The sequence below is a fragment of the Aspergillus clavatus genome, genomic scaffold (assembly GCF_000002715.2).
Source record: "Aspergillus clavatus NRRL 1 1099423829805 genomic scaffold, whole genome shotgun sequence".
In the NCBI taxonomy this organism is placed as follows: Eukaryota; Fungi; Ascomycota; class Eurotiomycetes; order Eurotiales; family Aspergillaceae; genus Aspergillus; species Aspergillus clavatus.
Window position 1 is genome coordinate 1,708,128 of NW_001517094.1, and position 17,037 is coordinate 1,725,164.

A 17,037-nucleotide genomic window follows, 5' to 3' on the forward strand; every position below is an offset into this window, starting at 1 on the left:
AAGAAAAATCTACGAAGGCCTGTTGAAGTGCCCCTTATATCTCATTCCATCTCAGGATCTTCATCTCAAAACCCCATAGTCTTATACTAAGGCGGCACTGGACATGTTGACCCGACGGAAGTCAAACGCCAACCACGAAACAAGCTCTTAGAATGAGCCCTTGATATCGAAACCACAGCCGCCGTGTAGCTCCAACCGAATCATTATAAATGGGCTAGGACGGCCCGAGTCGCTGATGCCTGAGAGTACTTAGGTTGAGACCACGGGGGACTTGATGAGGGTACGAAACAGAGTGTTGCCTAGGTTACTACCCAGACACATAATTACTTCCTCTATCTACTCCGGATATCTAGATAGCCGTCGATTATCCCAAAGCCAGCCATGATCATCCCTGGCCGCACTCTCCTTACCAAGTCTATTATCCGGAATGTTCGATCTCCGGCTCTGCAGGTCCAACCCTGCGGCATCGATCTGACCCTGAAACGAGTCCTGGCATGGACTTCGCCAGGCACAATTGACTTGGACAACCACCTTCGTCAGACTGCGTCCACCAAGGAGATCCCCTTCTCCTCGCCAGGCGATACCGGTGGTACCGCCGATCCACAAAAGCAGAGCTTCCTCGACCTCCCGCAAGGCTCTTACCTTGTCGAATTCAACGAGACTGTCGCGGTGCCCCTTGATCTCATGGGCCAGATCTTCGTGCGCAGCTCGCTCTTCCGGTCCGGGGTGCTGGTGAGTGCCGGCGTGATGGATAGTGGGTATGTTGGTGCTGTTGGCGCGCTGATGCAGGTTCTTAACCCGGCGGGGCTGAGGGTTTATCCCTCTGCGCGGCTGGCGCAGTTTGTGTTTCAGCAGATGGCCGAACCCGTGGAGGGGTATAATGGGGTGTACCAGGGGAGGACGAGAATGTGATGTGATGGGGTTTTGTGCACTCTGCTCTATCTGCAAGCTTGCCGGCCCCCGAGCAAAAGGGGGCATGGTTCTCTATGGTCATTATTTCTGGCATGCTCGTCGCCCGTCTTGCCGCGGCGGCAGATTACTCCAGTGCAAACTTGCTCTGCTCCCCGTCCCAACCATGTCTGGTTTCAACAGCAGCAGCGAGATCACCTATCATGACATCCTGGCTGCTGGTCTGGCCAAGAGCGACATCCACTAAACTACACGGTTAGGAGGTTCTGGTTCACTGTGAGCGGTGAGGTTCGTGGCGGCATGGCTGAGTTTTTGTGATTATTGAGTGAATGTATGAAAACTAGACAGGAGAAGATTACAGAGGAACCGACGACTGCCTTCGCGTAGAGAAGACCCGAGCAGGGGTAGTAGGGTAAGGTGAGTTCAAGAATGAAGCGCAGAACGCGATAAATTGCGATTCTTACGATCTATGACGGATCATAGAGATGCAGGTAATTCCAGCTAATACCAGTCTCGAGTCTATCATTGCGAGTCTATATAGCAATCAATTGCGTTCATGAATCCATGCACCTCGTTCCAAATTCCCAAGAAAGAAAAATCAGTGGAATATCCTCTCCAGGAGAATTGCTCCAAAGTTCTTCTCCTCCGGCGAATCATGCATCCTCCAAATCCGGTTTCCAGCACGCACACTCAACCAATGACCGTGGTCACTGGAGCTCTCCTCGTCACCGTCAATGCGGTGCCGGTGGCGTCGGTCCACGATGCATGCGCCCCGGGTCCACTGCCCGGTTGTTTCGACCCGGATATCCTCGGGGGAGGCACCGGCAGGCTTCCAGCCCTCGTTGTCCGCGGTCAGGGCGTACCAAACGCAGACGGGGTCGTGCAGACTGAGATCGACAGCGTCGCCGACCTGGTTTACGTGGAGACGTTCGATGGTCTGGAAGGTGTGCGCCATGAATGCCGAGACCCATTCGGCGAGCGGGGAGCCGGCCTCAACGAGGGCGGTAGAGGCTTGCCGGAATTGGCCACGAGTCATCCCATGGCGCAGGGTGATGTCGAGAGGGAATAGTCGGAGGGTGAGCTGCTTGCTGAGGGTGGGGGGGTAAGAAGGTAAAACGGTGCCTGAGGGTATTGTGGTTTTGGGGGTAGGGGATGTGAGGGCGAAGACTCGTGCTGCTGCAAATGCGTCTGCGTATGCGTTAAACTCAGCTACGGGTGTGACCTGTCTTTTGTGTCAATCGATGCGAACGATTATATTGGAGGAAATGTGGGATGGTTGACATACATTGCCTGGTTGGTCGACCGCTCCTCCCATGACAACCACCTCCTTGACTCGAAGGAACGTTTCTGGGTCTTCCGCAGAGGCCAGGGCCAGGTTGGTCAGAGGGCCTACAGCAACGAGGGTCACCGTTTCTGGGTCATTTTCGCGAAGGACACGAAGGATCTCCTCGTGGGCGGGACGCTTGGAGGCGATGAAAGACTGATGCGCCGCATCCCCGGTGGGGACGGACTGAATCACAGTGGGATCTGCGGAGGGGTCGAAGAGATGTTCCCAGGTTTCCTTGGGTGTAAAGTGCGGGTGCTGCAACGCATTAGCTTCCAGTGAAAGGGTATATGAGACAAAAATGGTCCAACATACGCTAGCATGGATACCTCCCAGACCGTCTGTTCCGTCTGTATCACGCAAAGAAAGTTAGTCCTGTGATAACCTGGAGCATGGAGTAGAGACCCGCATACGAAAGTAGTCCGCCAGCATCTTTTGGTCCCCTAAAGGATCCTCGGCTCCCACAGCGACGACTGGTCGACAGGCGCGCAGGGCTCCAAAACCTTCTGGCCGACCCTGTTCCCGACGCCATTGCATCTCTCGCTCCAGAACATGGAACATAGAGACGACATTGCGAAGACAGCTTGGTGGAGTCAGCAATCTGAATGCGTACGTCAGAGCGGAAATAGTTGCTAACCTTCTTACTTCGATATTACCGAAAGTCAAAGAGATGAGCAGAATTTCTACCTCCTCTGGATCCGCGGATAAAGCTAGAAGAAGCGCAAGGATATCATCGATGCCCTGTTGGACATTAGAGGCTGTATGCGATGGACTATGGCGGGGGTGAGTCAACATACGGGATCGGTGTCGATGATGATTTTCTTGGGCGCCATGATCTATCTATATGCGATTCAGAAAAGCTTGTCTCAACTTGTCAATGCTCGAGGGAAAAAGAAAAGTCCCAAACAAATACGTTCTGATGAGATTGAGGGAGTTGGTTCAGAAGGCGAAGTGGGATGGTGATCGAAGCATGAGTCTTGGCTCTGTTATCATTGTTCCCCACCATGCCCCAAGTCGCAAGCTGGATGATTATCTGTCTTTGTGTGTTTAGACTCCACGGAGTCCTCCGTAACTAGAGTGATAGGGACGCCTTGATGAGGTTACATACGGAGGAGATAGTAGTATTTGACGATGATATTGTTAGGTAACTGATACAAGGTTTATCAAGGTTCCTTTTGCTAAGAGATTTGATCCGAATGGGTTCCAACTTGGCTGTTTAATAATAATAATGCTCAATTTATGACAGTAATGCTATGCTGTGCTATGCTGTACATCAGCCAGTTTGACTCCTGATAATTCAGGCAATCAATAGTCCACCATGCTTCAACTACCAAAATTCAACCAGGAACCCATCTGTGATCTCGTAACCCGTACATTCTTCAAGAGTAATTGAAGTTCAAAAATGACCTAGTATATCTAATGAAAATGAAGAGAATAAGTACGGCTACATTCCAAGCAACAGGAAAGGTCTTCCGAGTCCCTCGTGGCAGTGATGGCCGCCAATGACTCTCTGTACGCCGTAAGGGACAGCAAGTCCTTTCCAAAAATACGATTCAGGAGGGCTAAGTATCTAGCTATTGATGTGTTATGGTTCTTGCCTCTTCGCTGAAAATAATACTGGGAGTTTGGACATTGTTGCTCTCAATATCAACGTGGCCTGTTCTTAGTGTAACAGAAACAAACTCCAACCTCCATACTCCATTGTCCTCTCCCAAGAACGATGGCTGTGGCTATTATTACTATTAGGAACCACCTCCATATCTCGGCACCAATCATGCCGACTCCCAAGTCAAGGGAACCCAGACTACCTAGGCTCTGCGGACATTCATCAGTCAGGGGGAAATGGAAGAAGTGGAAGACGCCTGGAATCCTAAGACTTGAGGAATTAGTCAAGTACTCAAGTCAATAATATGATAATCTCCTCTGAGACTCACCCCTGTTGATTGTAGCAGGAGTGTGAGGAATAGATTTCTACTTGGACTAGGATATGAAATCTATGTGTAGATGTAGGCTTGTAATTGACAGGTTGAGTCTACGCGAGAGCTCAATAAGAATGAGAAAAAAAAAAAAAAAAAAAAGGAAAACTGCCAATCACCAACGCCATTAGTCCATCTTCAATGCGCTTGATGGATTGAGATGAAGGTGAGTGAATATCATCCATTATATTTGCTGGTGGTGGAGATACATAGCGTGTATCTATCTTCTTAACTAAGGTAAGCAGGAGACAGTCTGCTAACTAGTGACTACCGGACTAGTGCCCCTTCACATCTGTCCTCTATTATTCTGGTCTTCCTCCCTTTCCATCTGTCTGCCCTTTCACTCTTTCATTTGACTGCTCAGTCATTTTGAATTCACTTTTGTGATTATCTTTGGGTCCATCAATCCCTCAGCTTCTCTGATCTCATTTCTCTTTGAGAATCCGACAGCTGCCTCGATGTCCCTCTGGTGATCTCATTTTCCCTTTCCCTCATCTCGCGCCTCTCTTCACCGACGCACAGTCAGCTCCCTGAGCAACCTCACAATTTCTCCGATTGACTCAATTCCTTGAGCGATACCAAATTTAGCAACGAGAATTGGATATCCCTGATAATCCATCGTCTGAGGAGTAGCGGTGTTGTGTTGGTCTCATAGCCAGCGTCGCCCCGGTTTGCGGAGGCAATCTGTCCTCTCTTGTCGCAATTCTCCACCAACCCCTTCGACTCTTCGTTTGCGTCTCGAGTCTTCAGTTGCTCCCAGCTCGATGATATAGTCTGGCATAAATCATTGCGAAGCTCGCTTTTGATTTTCCTTTTCTCTCTTCCTTTGCGCTGGAGGAATACCCTCGAAGCATTTTGAGACGGTTCTCTCCTGTTTGCCTCTTTCGTCCTTTCCGCCCGCCCAGTCTTCGGTTGCGCTGCGCGCCGTTTATCCTCCGTCTTTTAACGCGAAAGTACTCCGGTATCGACTGACACGAGCCAACGACGATTTCACATATTACGACATCTCCTTCCTTCCTCTCTTCTTTCTCTTAACATTTTCTGAAAGAACGAATTTCAAGGTGTGTATGAACTCTATGGACTCGGAGACTAAAACTACGTCGCCTTCGCGAATGACAAGCTGACATCGCCTTGCTTGACACAGCTCTAACGATGATGAATCCCTACATTAGTTGGGCTCTGCTGCTCGTGGTAGCAGGCGGTCTGGGATGGTATTACAATGGCCCCCAACCCAAAGTGAAGGCCCCCATCAAGCCTGTAGTTGAGAAGACAGAAAGTGCACTGGGTGTCAAGAAACCAAAAAAGAAGGCGAAGAAGGCTCCCGAAACCACTTCGGCCCCGGCGACCAAGAAGGTCGAAGAGAAGCCTGCCGTCGAATACAAGACCCCGGAGGCCGATGAGAATGACGAAGAGATTGACAAGAAGGAGATGGCCAAGCGCTTTGCCGCGGTAAAGGATGGCATCCCTGCTCAGGCGAGCGGCGGCGAGAGCAAGTCTCAGAAGAAGAAGAAGAAGAAGCACGCCGCGATCAGCCAGCTGGAGGCTGAGGCTAGCGAGCGCCCTGGTTCCCATGGATCTACTCGCACCTCCTCCACCACTGGCGCGGATGCGGATGATGATTTGTCCCCGGTAGCATCGCCCACGGCGCCACCCACCTCTTCTGCCGCTGGATATGTCTCCGATATGCTGGAGGCCCCTGCCCCGAGCGCCTCGGTCCTTCGTGTCACTGGATCTGTGGAAGATCCCAAGAAGAAGCAGAAGACTCAGTCCTTCAAGCAGGTTGAGACCAAGAAGCAGCGTCAGCAGCGCCAGAAGAATGAGGCTCGCAAGCAGCAGGTTCAGGAGGCCGAGGCTGAGCGACGCAAGCTTCTCGAGAAACAGCTTCACATGGCTCGGGACGCTGAGCGCCGCGAAGCCGCCAAGTCGAAGCCGGCTGCCCCCCAGACGAACGCATGGCAAACAAAGGGCGTGAGCCCGACCACTAATGGCACCACCAAGGTCGTTCAGAGCCCCAACGTGGGCCTTCTGGATACCTTCGAGGCGCCCGCTGCCAAGCAGACCCAGGCTCCCGCCACTGCCTCCAGCTCGAAGAAGTGGGACCAGAGCCTCCCCTCGGAGGAGGAGCAGATGCGCATCCTTGGTGCGAAAGCTATCGATGACTGGACCACTGTGTCGAGCAAGAAGACCAAGAAGAAGACAGGCAAGGCCGATGAGAGCTTCAGCGAGGCCAGCGCTTCCGAGACCCAGCAGCGCCAGTCCACCCCCGCCGTTCCTGCTCCCGTCGAGCCCAAGGTCACTGTGACCCCCACCTATATCCCCGATCTTCTGCGCTCGAAGCACAAGGGCCACCCCCTCGACTCCGACTGGGCTGCCTAAATTACCCATGTACCCATATCCTGTCTTGATTTTTTTTTGGGGGGGGGACGATCACGATGTCGCATCAGATCAACACGCTTTCCATTCCATCCCGGGGTACAACGCCTTGGACTGTATTTATTACTCATGGCTTTGGCGTTTGGGATAATGTTTGTTTTCCACCATCCACCAAGTCACCAAGTTCTCCAACCTGGGGCTGGTGGTTCAACTTCATGGCGAGTATTAGCACAGGGGGAAGAACTGTTAAAAAAGAAAAAAAGAAAAAAAAGAAAGAAGGGTCAACTGGACCAAGTTCAACGAACAGTTGTCTGGACGAGGGAGGGAGGGAAAAACAAGAAAAGAAAAAGGAAACTCCTGTACTTCTTCCTGTGTCTCTGTGATCTGATTTATTTTTCTATTCTTTTTACTTTACTTTTTTTTTTTTTCTTCAAAAAACATATTTGTTCTGATTGATAATTGCTTGAAGAGATCCTTCAATGCTGAGGCTTTGAAGCCTGTGTTTCGCAGTGTAATCATCATGGTTTAGTGACTGGTACATGTAATATTTGTTTCTCTTGGTTTCTACTCTGGACTCTCTAGGCCAATCCGAGTCTTCTTCATAAGTGATATATGTCAATGCTGAAGACAAAGTATTGAGGTAGTTAGATGGAAGACTAGTTGTGCACTGATCAGGATCGACCGCTGATCTAAACACTGGCTGGAAGTTAGCTATTCAATATTCGATCCTGCCATAATGATTGAATGTGCCTCTCGAGGTCAAGTCTTTGAGTACAGATCTCAATATTTCGAGTCCAGCAACCAACCAGCCAGACAGGGTGGAGCTTGTTTATTCGGGGCTTGCCAGGAGCATTCGATGATTAGTGACTAGATAGTTAGTGAGGTGGTGGCCGTCTCAGATCTCCGACAGTGGGACGAGGGGCCAGTTCTGGTTTCACCTACTCCGTAGGTCCACATACATGGGAACTCTTTGTACTGTATCAATTGAGTATCTAGATAATACTCATGAAAGATATTGTATATCTGGAAATCAAATCTTGAGACGGACTTCTGCCTTGCTGTTGTTTATTTATTGTGAATGAAATATGACGAGGAGCGAGACCGAATCAGGGACGGAAGATCGACGTCCCTGAATGATATGTGGGGTTATGCTGGATGCTGGCTGTCGTGCAGCCACACCACCGAGGTGTCAATCGTTCAAGAACTCTGAGCAATTGATTCTTGAGTACGGAGTAGTGTAAGTCAATCTATTTTTTCGGAATAGTTACACTTGGTGACTACATAGTAGGTACATACTAGGTAGTATCGATGGGAGGACCAGCAAGAGATAGAGAAACGTGATGTCACTGGACGCAGAGAGCTATGGACTTGGCAACCATGCCAGAAACAGACTAGCGGAAGTGTTTCGGTCATCGTGGCCTGAACTGAACAAAGTCACGGGCAAACACAGGAAGTCGAAGAGACGAAAGAAAGAGAGAGAGAGACACAAGAGACACAAGAGACAGACACAGACAGACAGACAGACAGACAGTGCATCACAGGACAAAAGTATTCTTGTCATCATCATCATCATCATCATCACTCTCGTTCTCTTTCTTCTTCTTCTACTTCGTCTTCTTCTTGTTTCCCCCCCCCCCACCCCCGTCTGCTATTCAGCTCTTCTATTGATTGACTCTTTGGGTATTTACTCTCGACCCTTCTCTCTCCATTCTCAAGGTTTGTTATGATCCATCCCATCCCATCCATCACCCCATTTTTCCTGTCGACATTCTCCCTCGCTTGCTTGTTTTTTCCTTGGTACCCTTTCGTATACCACGACTTCCATCCCCTTCTTGTTCTTCTTCTCCCACTCTCCACCGCTGCCTCGGCTCCTTGTGGCTTCCACTCCCTACAGTCTACATTGACTTATTTGCTCCGTCGTTGCTCGACTCCTCACTGACATTGATCTATCCTTGATCTCTCAAAAGTCCCGCTTTCGTTTCTCTCCTATCGCTTGCTTCTCCCGCCATGGCCCAAATTCGCGGCACCGCGGGCTACAATCTCGGCCACCAGAACCCCTTCGGCGGGCCTGGACGAGCAGATGCCACGAGCGACCCGAGTCCACTGGATGCGATCCGGGAACAAACAAGCAAGATTGAGGATTGGCTGGATACAATCTCGGATCCTGTGAAGCCGTACGTTTCGTCCCCATTTTATACCTGGTCTCTGGATCTTAGCGTGGCTTCTTCTTCTCCTTCTCGGAAGGGGGACCTTGAGCTGGAAATGTCAAATCGAGGGCTGACTTGTGGTCACTATGCAGATATCTCCCTGCCATTGGCCGTTTCCTCATCGTGGTGACCTTCATCGAGGATAGCATACGTATCCTCACGCAATGGAGCGATCAGCTCCTCTACCTCCGTGACTACCGGAAGAGTAAGCGGCTTTCCTGGATGGTCTCTCGGGCTCGAGTCCTAACATCTCCTTCCCTTCTCGTCTAGTCCCCTGGGGAATCACACATACCTTCCTCATCTTCAACGTCATCGCCATGTCTGTCTGCTCGTTCCTGGTCATCAGCCGCCGTCACACCGAAATCGCCGTCGCGGGTCTTCTCGGAGTCGTCGTCACGCAAGGTCTCGGCTACGGTTTGATCTTTGATCTCAACTTCTTCCTGCGCAACCTCAGCGTTGTCGGCGGTCTCCTCATGGTCCTGTCCGACTCGTGGGTCCGCAAGAAGTTCGTCCCCGCCGGCCTGCCCCAGTTGGACGAGAAGGACCGCAAGATGTACGTCCAGTTTGCGGGTCGCGTGCTGCTCATCTTCCTCTTCGTCGGCTTCGTCTTCTCCGGGCAGTGGAGCTTGTGGCGCGTGCTGGTGAGCTTGTTCGGTTTCATCGCCTGCGTCATGGTCATCGTCGGTTTCAAGGCCAAGTGGAGCGCCATTATCCTCGTCGTGCTGCTGAGTGTCTTCAATGTGCTCGTCAACAACTTCTGGACAGTATGTTTTTGCCTAACCCTAATGGGAATTATTGATCGATCTTTGTTGACTCTCATTCAGCTGCACCCTCACCACCCCCACAAGGACTTCGCCAAGTACGACTTCTTCCAGATCCTGTCCATCGTGTAAGTTTCTATATCCTCCCTGTGCTAAGAAATCGGCCACACCACTAATCTTTAATCCCTATAGTGGCGGCCTTGTCCTCCTGGTCAACATGGGCCCCGGCCAACTCAGCATGGACGAGAAGAAGAAAGTCTACTAAGCACTTTTTTTCACACATCCACATATTTCCCCATTCCGCATGGACTTTCCTTCATGAACATGTCTCTATGAAATTTCATTTCTACCGAGGCCCCCTCTTTCTTCCCCTTTATCTCGTGAAGCTGTAAAAAACATAATCAGCTTCTTCTTTGAACTTTCCACATCATCGAAAAGGAGTCCGGTGCCCCTTTTCCTTTCCCCTTTTCCTTTTTTGAAAAGAATTCTCTCACTCTCCCTCCCTTACTCCGGTCTCGAGGATTTTTATTCAATGGTTGGCTAGACTAGTGTTTGTGCTTGTTTAGATCGATCAGAATCGAGATGAGGAATGAAGATCACTTCAATTCGCTTTCTTTGGTTTTTCTTGATTTTTTATTTTTTTCCTCCTCTCTCTTTCAATGAAGCTCATTGTGCGGAGTATAGTATGGTCCGCGGATATGAATCATGTACGATGCGACTGGAAGGGATTGGAAACAAAAAATAAGAAAAGAGAAAAGAAAAAAAGAAAAGAAAGGACCAAGTGTACTAAACGCCTTGAATAGAAAAATCGAATCGGTCACATTATTGACTCCTAGACAGGTTGTAAGGAAAAGGAATCCAGTCCGGTGCACTTGAGTAAGTGCATTTTGTACGCTGTACATGAAGGACCAGGACCTAGGTATTTGGATGGTCCTTGCATGCAGGATGCATCACTAGTTCTCGTCCGGTTATGCAAGACGTCGACTTGCGAGTCGTGTCAGTGTGCGACTGTCTGACACGTTCGTTTATTTTTGTTTTTGGGTTGGACGTGAGGGTATGTATACTCTGCATACTACAGTGGAAGCAAGACGTTATGTAATTAGGAAGGTAGTATACAGGGGAAAAGGTTAAGTTTAGAGAGGTAAGAGCGAGGACAAGGAAATAAGTTCGAGCATGGACAACGACTGGAAGTAACGAGTAAGTAGAGAAGCAAAGGAGACGGCTAAAGAATGGTGGTGATCTGCGCTGAGGATGAGGAGGACAAACTTGGAGAGACAGAAGCATATGCGATTGGAACAGACGGTGGTAGAAAAAAAATGGTGGTTGGTAGGAGGACATCATCGGGCTCATCTGGTCTCTTCGTTTGGTCCTGCCATTGAGAGAGTCCTGTAGATGGGAAGATCCAATTATGCTGAGTGGAAGGTCAAATGGAGAATGCGAATGGAACATTGGAAAAAGAAAGAGAAATATAAGGGAAGCAACCGCTTTTGTGCTGCCAACGCCAAAGAAAAAATAAAAAAAAACAAAAACAAACCAATTGCTGGGGATCATCCAAAGATGCACAAGCCAAAAAGGTAGATAAGTAGATACGGCGAAAGGAAAGTGGGTGGGTTTATCAAGATCAAGGGACTCAAATGTCCATACTCCAACGCCAGGGCCGGAGCGGCTCGAATTGGCCTAATCCAAACTCGTCATGCCCGTCGTCGTTGATTTCCAATTGATATAGATGAAGCATCTTGTTATCCTGATGCGAAGTGGATAGTGTCTTTGCTACCTTCGGACGCACATTCCGACTGCTGTCGTCGTTTGCTTTGGACCCAGGCCGTGACGTGGGGGTTTCGGGACACTGCCATGAGATACTAGGAGTGTCTGCCTCCGAGGACCCCAAAGAGGCGATGGTAGAGGGAGAATCGGAACGCGCGTGTTTTGGTACTGAGATGACAAGCGTAGACTCGTCACGTCCGTATGGAAGTAGACTGGGCTGAAGTTCGCGAGAAGACTGGGGTTGACTGTCGCTTTCGGGCGCTGGTGCTTTCTGGGCCATGTAGTCATAGGGAGACACCACAGTAGGGGTGGGCTTGCTGGCAGCTTTTCGTTCAGTAGCCTGAGTGGTCAGCGGTGGTAACTGTCGGTTTCTTTGCGCAGGTCCCGAGACCGTCTTGTTTTTACGAATGTCCTTTGGTTGACCCCCGTGGTCGCCTTGACGGACCGCAGTGTTGGACGGTTCCTTCCCGGCCATGACTCGGGCACTGGGAGGGGGCTGCAGCATCCATCTAGTCTCTGCCCTGCTCTTGGGTCCGCTCACAATCGGAGGATGGAGGTCGTTGACGGGGGGTACGCGAGCGACATAGTACTTGCTAGGCTCGTCGCTATCCGCTTTACCCCGGCCGGAGATGCCCACCGAGGACCCCTTTACCTCCACTTCTTCGCCCCACAGTGGTTCGTCCTCGCGCTGATAACGCATACGATTCCATCGATCCCCGAGAGGGTGCTTTAGACTGCTCTTGTCCTTGCGCAGCGCTTCCCCGCCTCCGTCTGGACAGGAGTCTACCGGCGAGAATGCGTCTGTATTCCAACTGTCGGTCCGTCGATGGTTGTTCCGATGGCCTCCTCGTCTTGTCGGAGGACCCGGTCCTAGAGCGATTTCCTCCGCCCATCCTGGATTGGTACTGAAAGGGGTTGGCTGGGGGAACGGCTTCGGTTGATCGGTGACGACGGCATCGATTTTCTCCTTCTCTCGTTGCGATCGGACGGCTTCCTTCTTGCGTTTTCGTCGGTCAACGGAGATAGCACATGGTGTGCAGGTGGCGTAGTAGAAGACGGCCGATTGAGCGCCTCTGTACAGCCACATGGCGGTGAACTGCGACCAGGTGTCTCAGAAAAACGGAGAGGGGCGTGGGGGTGAGATGATCCGACGGAAAAGAGAAAAGAGCCCGGGAGACAGGTTGTGGAATTGAATTGTTCTGAGAATTTATGAAATCGTTTTGGCCCGGAGGCACTGGTACTTTGACTTCGATCTCTGCAAGAATGATGATGACAACATGAAGGGCGTTCTCTGTCCCAACGCGGAATTTCTGAGGAAAGAGCACAGGAAGATCGTCCAGCGATCTGCACAGGAGAAAAGGGGAATCAGAGGGTGAGAGTGGTTGAAAACGAACGGGAAGAGAGAGGTAATGAAATGAGATATGGGAAAGAAGGTGAAGAAGCGAGGATAGGAGGAGAACAGATGAATTTGATGGGAGGATGAATGGATAAACTAGATAGAGAGAGAGAGAGAGGTTGGTTTCGGGCTGTCAGGGGAAGTTGGGTGATTGTCGCTCTTGGCGGATGGAGAGAGAGAGGCGGGACCGTTCTGGAGGAGACACGGGATTTTTTTCTAGTCTTCAATTCAGGTTGAGATATGGTCATCAACCAGTCTCAGAGAATAATAATCATAAGACTATATGCTGTACAGATGCAATCTCATTGTGGATGAGACTGTAGTTCTGTGAAGTCTCTTGTATTGTCTCTTGTCTCTCGTCTCTCCCAGCTGGATGAGCGTTGAGGGTTGAAACCCATGAATCACCATTGGATTCCCCCACACACTATGAAACAGGCAGCAAGAAAATAAGAAAAGACACATTCCTGCATGTACAGAGTAGGTAAGTTCAAAGATCTTCCATTCTTTCTATGGAAATTGACATTCCTCTTCTCCAAGCCACCCTTACCTTATTGCATAGGTACATACAGCAAGGGTATCTGCCATCACCCCTTCTCTCTTTTAATAGAAGACTCCTTTGCAGCCGAGCGGCTGTTGGAGAAGGTTTCGGCTCACGAGGGATGCTTCCGCTTGAAACCTTGATGCTAGAAGCGTTTCAGAAGTCAACGGCGGCATCATTGAAACCATAAGTTGGTTCATAGCGTGAGAGGACTGATGCTACCATCAGACTCACGCAGAACCCGGCATCGCCATCCCAAAATTATGACTTCGCGAAGGATAGTCGAGCAGTTGGCTTCCCTTGTCGTCTGACACCTTAAGAATTCGGCTGCCTATATGTGCAGTTGACTCAGCGACGTCTCCTGTATGGATGTGCTCTGTACCATGCAATTGAGTTGTGATGCTGAAACCATCCATACATTGTTCGCCGCACCTACCTCGAATTGAGTGTGCGACGATCAGTCACTGATATAACTGAAGTATGGACACTTAGGGGTCTTATTGAAGATCCACTATCCTTCCTTATGTCCATGATTCGAATACTCGTGCAACTGCACCTCACTCGTTCACGGAAATCCCATGGTATACGAGGATCAAACAAACCGCGACCGTCAAGCCGTCTGCACGGTACTCTAGCTCAAACCGTGTCTGAAAATTGACACGGCCAGTTCACGGAGGGGCTACAATTGATCGACACTTGCACTCTTGATATCAAGGCGGAGATATCGTTTTTCAACTTCAAGGAAACCATCTATGATCATCCATAGATAGTCGGTGAATTATGCATATGGGAGTTGGTTGCATATCCATATTCATTGTATTTGCATGATCAGTAAAGTGCTGCTAGAGCATCACTAATAGGATGATTCGTAACTGACTTGGACTGTGCGACAACAAATGTCGGGATTTGTATTCGCAAAAATGTGGCCACAGTGCCTGTCAACCTGTCAAAGAGAAACAGTTCCATGGCAAACTTCTCGCTTAACGCCCGAATGGCCTTCAATTGACCAATTCCATGACTTGGAATAGACACTCGCCATGGCATCAAGTCACCCGCTGCGGATGATGCAACAGTGATGATTGAGAATTGCCGACTTCACCTGGAGCTGTCTTGCGTGATTGTGAAGTCTCTTTCGAAGACGACGACGACGATCGTACCTCAGAGGAAGGGTATATTGTATAAATAGATTCAACTACAATGCACCACGGCATCTCTATCATGATCCCAACCCAAAACAGTAAAGCCGACTCCTCTCCCTCGTATGCACATCGAACTACACTCATCCACGACAACATCATCAACATGGTAAGCATACAACATAATAGCCAGCAGATCCGAATACCAGCTCACCAGCCCGCAACTCCTCCAGACCATCAACCTGGCCGCAGATTCCAAACACCTACCCACCACACCCGCACCACCACATGTTCTACCCTCCGCCCTCCCCATCCTCATCCTCCTCACCTGTCTCCCCTCCTTCCTCCTCGCAGCCCACTACATCCGCAAAGACTACCACGCCTTCCTCGCCCTCGGCCCCGGCGGCACCCCGTCCACCCCAACCGGCTACGCGCGCATCACCGTCCTCCGCCTGCTAACCATCCCCGACCCGCTCGCACCGCCCTCCCTCCCACCAACCCTGCACCCAAAACACGGCTTCCTCCCTCACACCCTCGCACCACGACACGGGCCGCGCCCCCACGTCGCAGGCATCGCCCCGCACAGACAGACAGACCAGAAAGCCAGCGCCGCCAACTACGCCGCGCTCACACGCGCCATCCACGGTCTCGCCGCGCAGCACCCGCACACGCTGAGCACGGGGACCTCCTGCTTCGAGAAACACAGCACGGGGATCTTCTGCGCGGCTGCGGTCGCCGCGACGAAGAGCCCCGCCATTGCGTCGCGCGTGCTCTCACCCGCCCAGGCCCGCCGCCTCACCTGCCACGGCGAAGTGTGCCACTCGCACTCCAGTGACGGGAGTCTGCATCTGGCGCTGCACCCGGCGGATGTGAGGGCGGTGTTGGAGAAGGGGTAGGGGGAGCGGCATCCGCTGGCGTGGGATGGTTGGGGCGCTGGGTGGTGGTGGTGGGCGAGGAGCGTGCCGCCGGGGTTTGTGATGGTGTATGCGCCGCGGGATGAGGGGGAGCTGGAGTGTGTGATGAAGATTATTCGGGCGGCGGTGTGGTGGGTGAGTGGCACGGAGGTGAGGCGTTCGAGTTGAGGGGTTGAGGACTGCGAGTTAGTAGTAGCATGTGTATATATTGGTCATGAAAACAGTCGGTGAAGGAGATCAGAGATCGTGGGATTTTGATATCAGGACAAGTAACACTATGATTGTTTTATTCCAATCGTCCCGACTACATCCAGATCCTAGCCATATGCTTAGTGAAAACATAACCATTCTGAGTAAATCATAAACGTCGCGCCTTTTTGACGGTAGGACATGGACAACAGATGAAATGGAAATATTTTTTTTTTCTTAAGAAAAAAAAAAGAGGCACAAAAAGAGTATTTGTTAGAATCGACGCCGGGACGAAAGAAGAAATAAAAGCTAATAGCATAGAGGAATGAAGAGCCGTTAAGAGAACATAAAAGTACCACCAAGAAGCAAATCCCTTCTGTATGCAAGGTGTCTTTGCCGGCCCTGGTCCCCCAACCATCATTCGCACAACTCCTCGTCACATGTCCAGGTATTCATCGTCCCCTCATCGCATTATAACATTCTAGTTGTTGTTCACTTTCCTCAGCGTATCGGCGAGCCACTCCAGACCTTCGTACAGACCGTCACCCGTGGTGGCGCAGGTGGATTGGATGTACTGGAGGGAATCATGTTAGTCCATGTCTGCGCCAGCATCTCAACACCTGTGATTAGAGCAATATCGAAACTTACCCAGGCACGGCGGGTGAGACTTTGCAGACCCAGCTGCTGAGTGATCTCGGCGGGGCTCATGGCGTTCTAAAGATAATCATCATCAGTAGCCGTACCACAACACGTTCTAGTGCCAAAATAACCGCCAAGACTGGATCAAAGGGTTGCATACAGGCAGATCCTGCTTGTTGGCGAAAACAAGGAGCAGAGCATCACGGAGCTCATCTTCGTTCAGCATGCGCTGCAACTCTTCCCGGGCCTCGACAATACGATCGCGATCGTTGCTGTCAACGACGAAAATGATACCCTGGGTGTTCTGGAAATAATGTCTCCAGAGAGGACGGATCTTGTCCTGACCTCCGACATCCCACACGGTAAACTGAATGTTCTTGTACTCGACAGTCTCGACATTGAAACCTTTGTGACAACAACCAATCATACGTCAGCATCGACGACTCTCCTAGTAAGCGGATATCGAGATCCCCCAGTGTGATAGACCGTGGACGAGGTGAATCGACTCGAAGCCACGGGAAACATAGCACTGACCGATTGTGGGAATGGTGGTGACGATTTCACCAAGCTTGAGCTTATACAGGATGGTGGTCTTTCCGGCGGCGTCGAGACCAACCATCAGAATTCGCATCTCCTTTCTCCCCCATAGTCTATCGAACAGCTTCGAGAAGGTGAGACCCATGTTGTCGGTGGTGTGAGCGAGTCTAGATAGAGCGCGAAGGTCAAATCAGTCAATCTAATTCCTGGAGAAGAAGAAGCAATCGGAACGGCGTTGCGTCTTCGGGTCGAAAGGCAAGAGGATATAAATTATGGTAATTGCAGATAAGAAGGATGGAAATAATCCAACTCTAAGGCGAGAAAGAAAAAAAAAAAAAAGCCACGAGGACTAGGAATGGGGTGATTTGAAGAAC

General features: G+C 50.6%; 7 protein-coding genes across 7 annotated transcripts, besides 8 other annotated features; 4 read left to right on the plus strand and 3 right to left on the minus strand.

Annotated features, from left to right (window-relative positions):
* Window positions 1-381: 381 nt before the first annotated feature.
* ACLA_023850 (putative dUTP diphosphatase Dut) lies at window positions 382-1,156 on the plus strand (the record flags this gene model as incomplete). The annotated part of the gene is given in 2 exon segments (XM_001269095.1): window positions 382-875; window positions 895-1,156. 2 exon segments carry the CDS (start codon window positions 382-384, stop codon window positions 1,154-1,156), a joined length of 756 nt encoding a protein of 251 aa, XP_001269096.1.
* Window positions 1,157-1,507: 351 nt separating this feature from the next.
* ACLA_023860 (putative nucleoside hydrolase) lies at window positions 1,508-3,066 on the minus strand (the record flags this gene model as incomplete). Its single annotated transcript, XM_001269096.1, has 6 exons — window positions 1,508-2,131; window positions 2,195-2,491; window positions 2,549-2,583; window positions 2,647-2,816; window positions 2,871-2,974; window positions 3,031-3,066. The coding sequence occupies 6 exons, from the start codon at window positions 3,064-3,066 to the stop codon at window positions 1,508-1,510; spliced, it is 1,266 nt and encodes a 421-aa protein (XP_001269097.1).
* Window positions 3,067-4,291: 1,225 nt separating this feature from the next.
* Window positions 4,292-4,317: a microsatellite.
* Window positions 4,318-5,361: 1,044 nt separating this feature from the next.
* On the plus strand, window positions 5,362-6,585 carry ACLA_023870 (uncharacterized protein; the record flags this gene model as incomplete). The annotated part of the gene is made up of 1 exon (XM_001269097.1): window positions 5,362-6,585. The coding sequence occupies one exon, from the start codon at window positions 5,362-5,364 to the stop codon at window positions 6,583-6,585; it is 1,224 nt and encodes a 407-aa protein (XP_001269098.1).
* Window positions 5,708-5,727: a microsatellite.
* A 245-nt stretch (window positions 6,586-6,830) lies between the features above and the next one.
* Window positions 6,831-6,860: a microsatellite.
* Window positions 6,861-8,061: 1,201 nt separating this feature from the next.
* Window positions 8,062-8,085: a microsatellite.
* Window positions 8,082-8,112: a microsatellite.
* Window positions 8,090-8,113: a microsatellite.
* Window positions 8,114-8,139: 26 nt separating this feature from the next.
* Window positions 8,140-8,163: a microsatellite.
* A 6-nt stretch (window positions 8,164-8,169) lies between these two features.
* Window positions 8,170-8,204: a microsatellite.
* Window positions 8,205-8,589: 385 nt separating this feature from the next.
* Window positions 8,590-9,815, plus strand: ACLA_023880 (protein ERV29; the record flags this gene model as incomplete). Its single annotated transcript, XM_001269098.1, has 5 exons — window positions 8,590-8,756; window positions 8,882-8,994; window positions 9,060-9,553; window positions 9,614-9,678; window positions 9,743-9,815. 5 exons carry the CDS (start codon window positions 8,590-8,592, stop codon window positions 9,813-9,815), a joined length of 912 nt encoding a protein of 303 aa, XP_001269099.1.
* Window positions 9,816-11,180: 1,365 nt separating this feature from the next.
* Window positions 11,181-12,401, minus strand: ACLA_023890 (uncharacterized protein; the record flags this gene model as incomplete). The annotated part of the gene is made up of 1 exon (XM_001269099.1): window positions 11,181-12,401. The coding sequence occupies one exon, from the start codon at window positions 12,399-12,401 to the stop codon at window positions 11,181-11,183; it is 1,221 nt and encodes a 406-aa protein (XP_001269100.1).
* Window positions 12,402-14,445: 2,044 nt separating this feature from the next.
* ACLA_023900 (uncharacterized protein) lies at window positions 14,446-15,280 on the plus strand (the record flags this gene model as incomplete). The annotated part of the gene is made up of 2 exons (XM_001269100.1): window positions 14,446-14,507; window positions 14,581-15,280. 2 exons carry the CDS (start codon window positions 14,446-14,448, stop codon window positions 15,278-15,280), a joined length of 762 nt encoding a protein of 253 aa, XP_001269101.1.
* A 688-nt stretch (window positions 15,281-15,968) lies between these two features.
* Window positions 15,969-16,808, minus strand: arfA (putative ADP-ribosylation factor; the record flags this gene model as incomplete). Its single annotated transcript, XM_001269101.1, has 4 exons — window positions 15,969-16,061; window positions 16,136-16,201; window positions 16,287-16,531; window positions 16,661-16,808. The coding sequence occupies 4 exons, from the start codon at window positions 16,806-16,808 to the stop codon at window positions 15,969-15,971; spliced, it is 552 nt and encodes a 183-aa protein (XP_001269102.1).
* Between the last annotated feature and the right edge of the window lie 229 nt (window positions 16,809-17,037).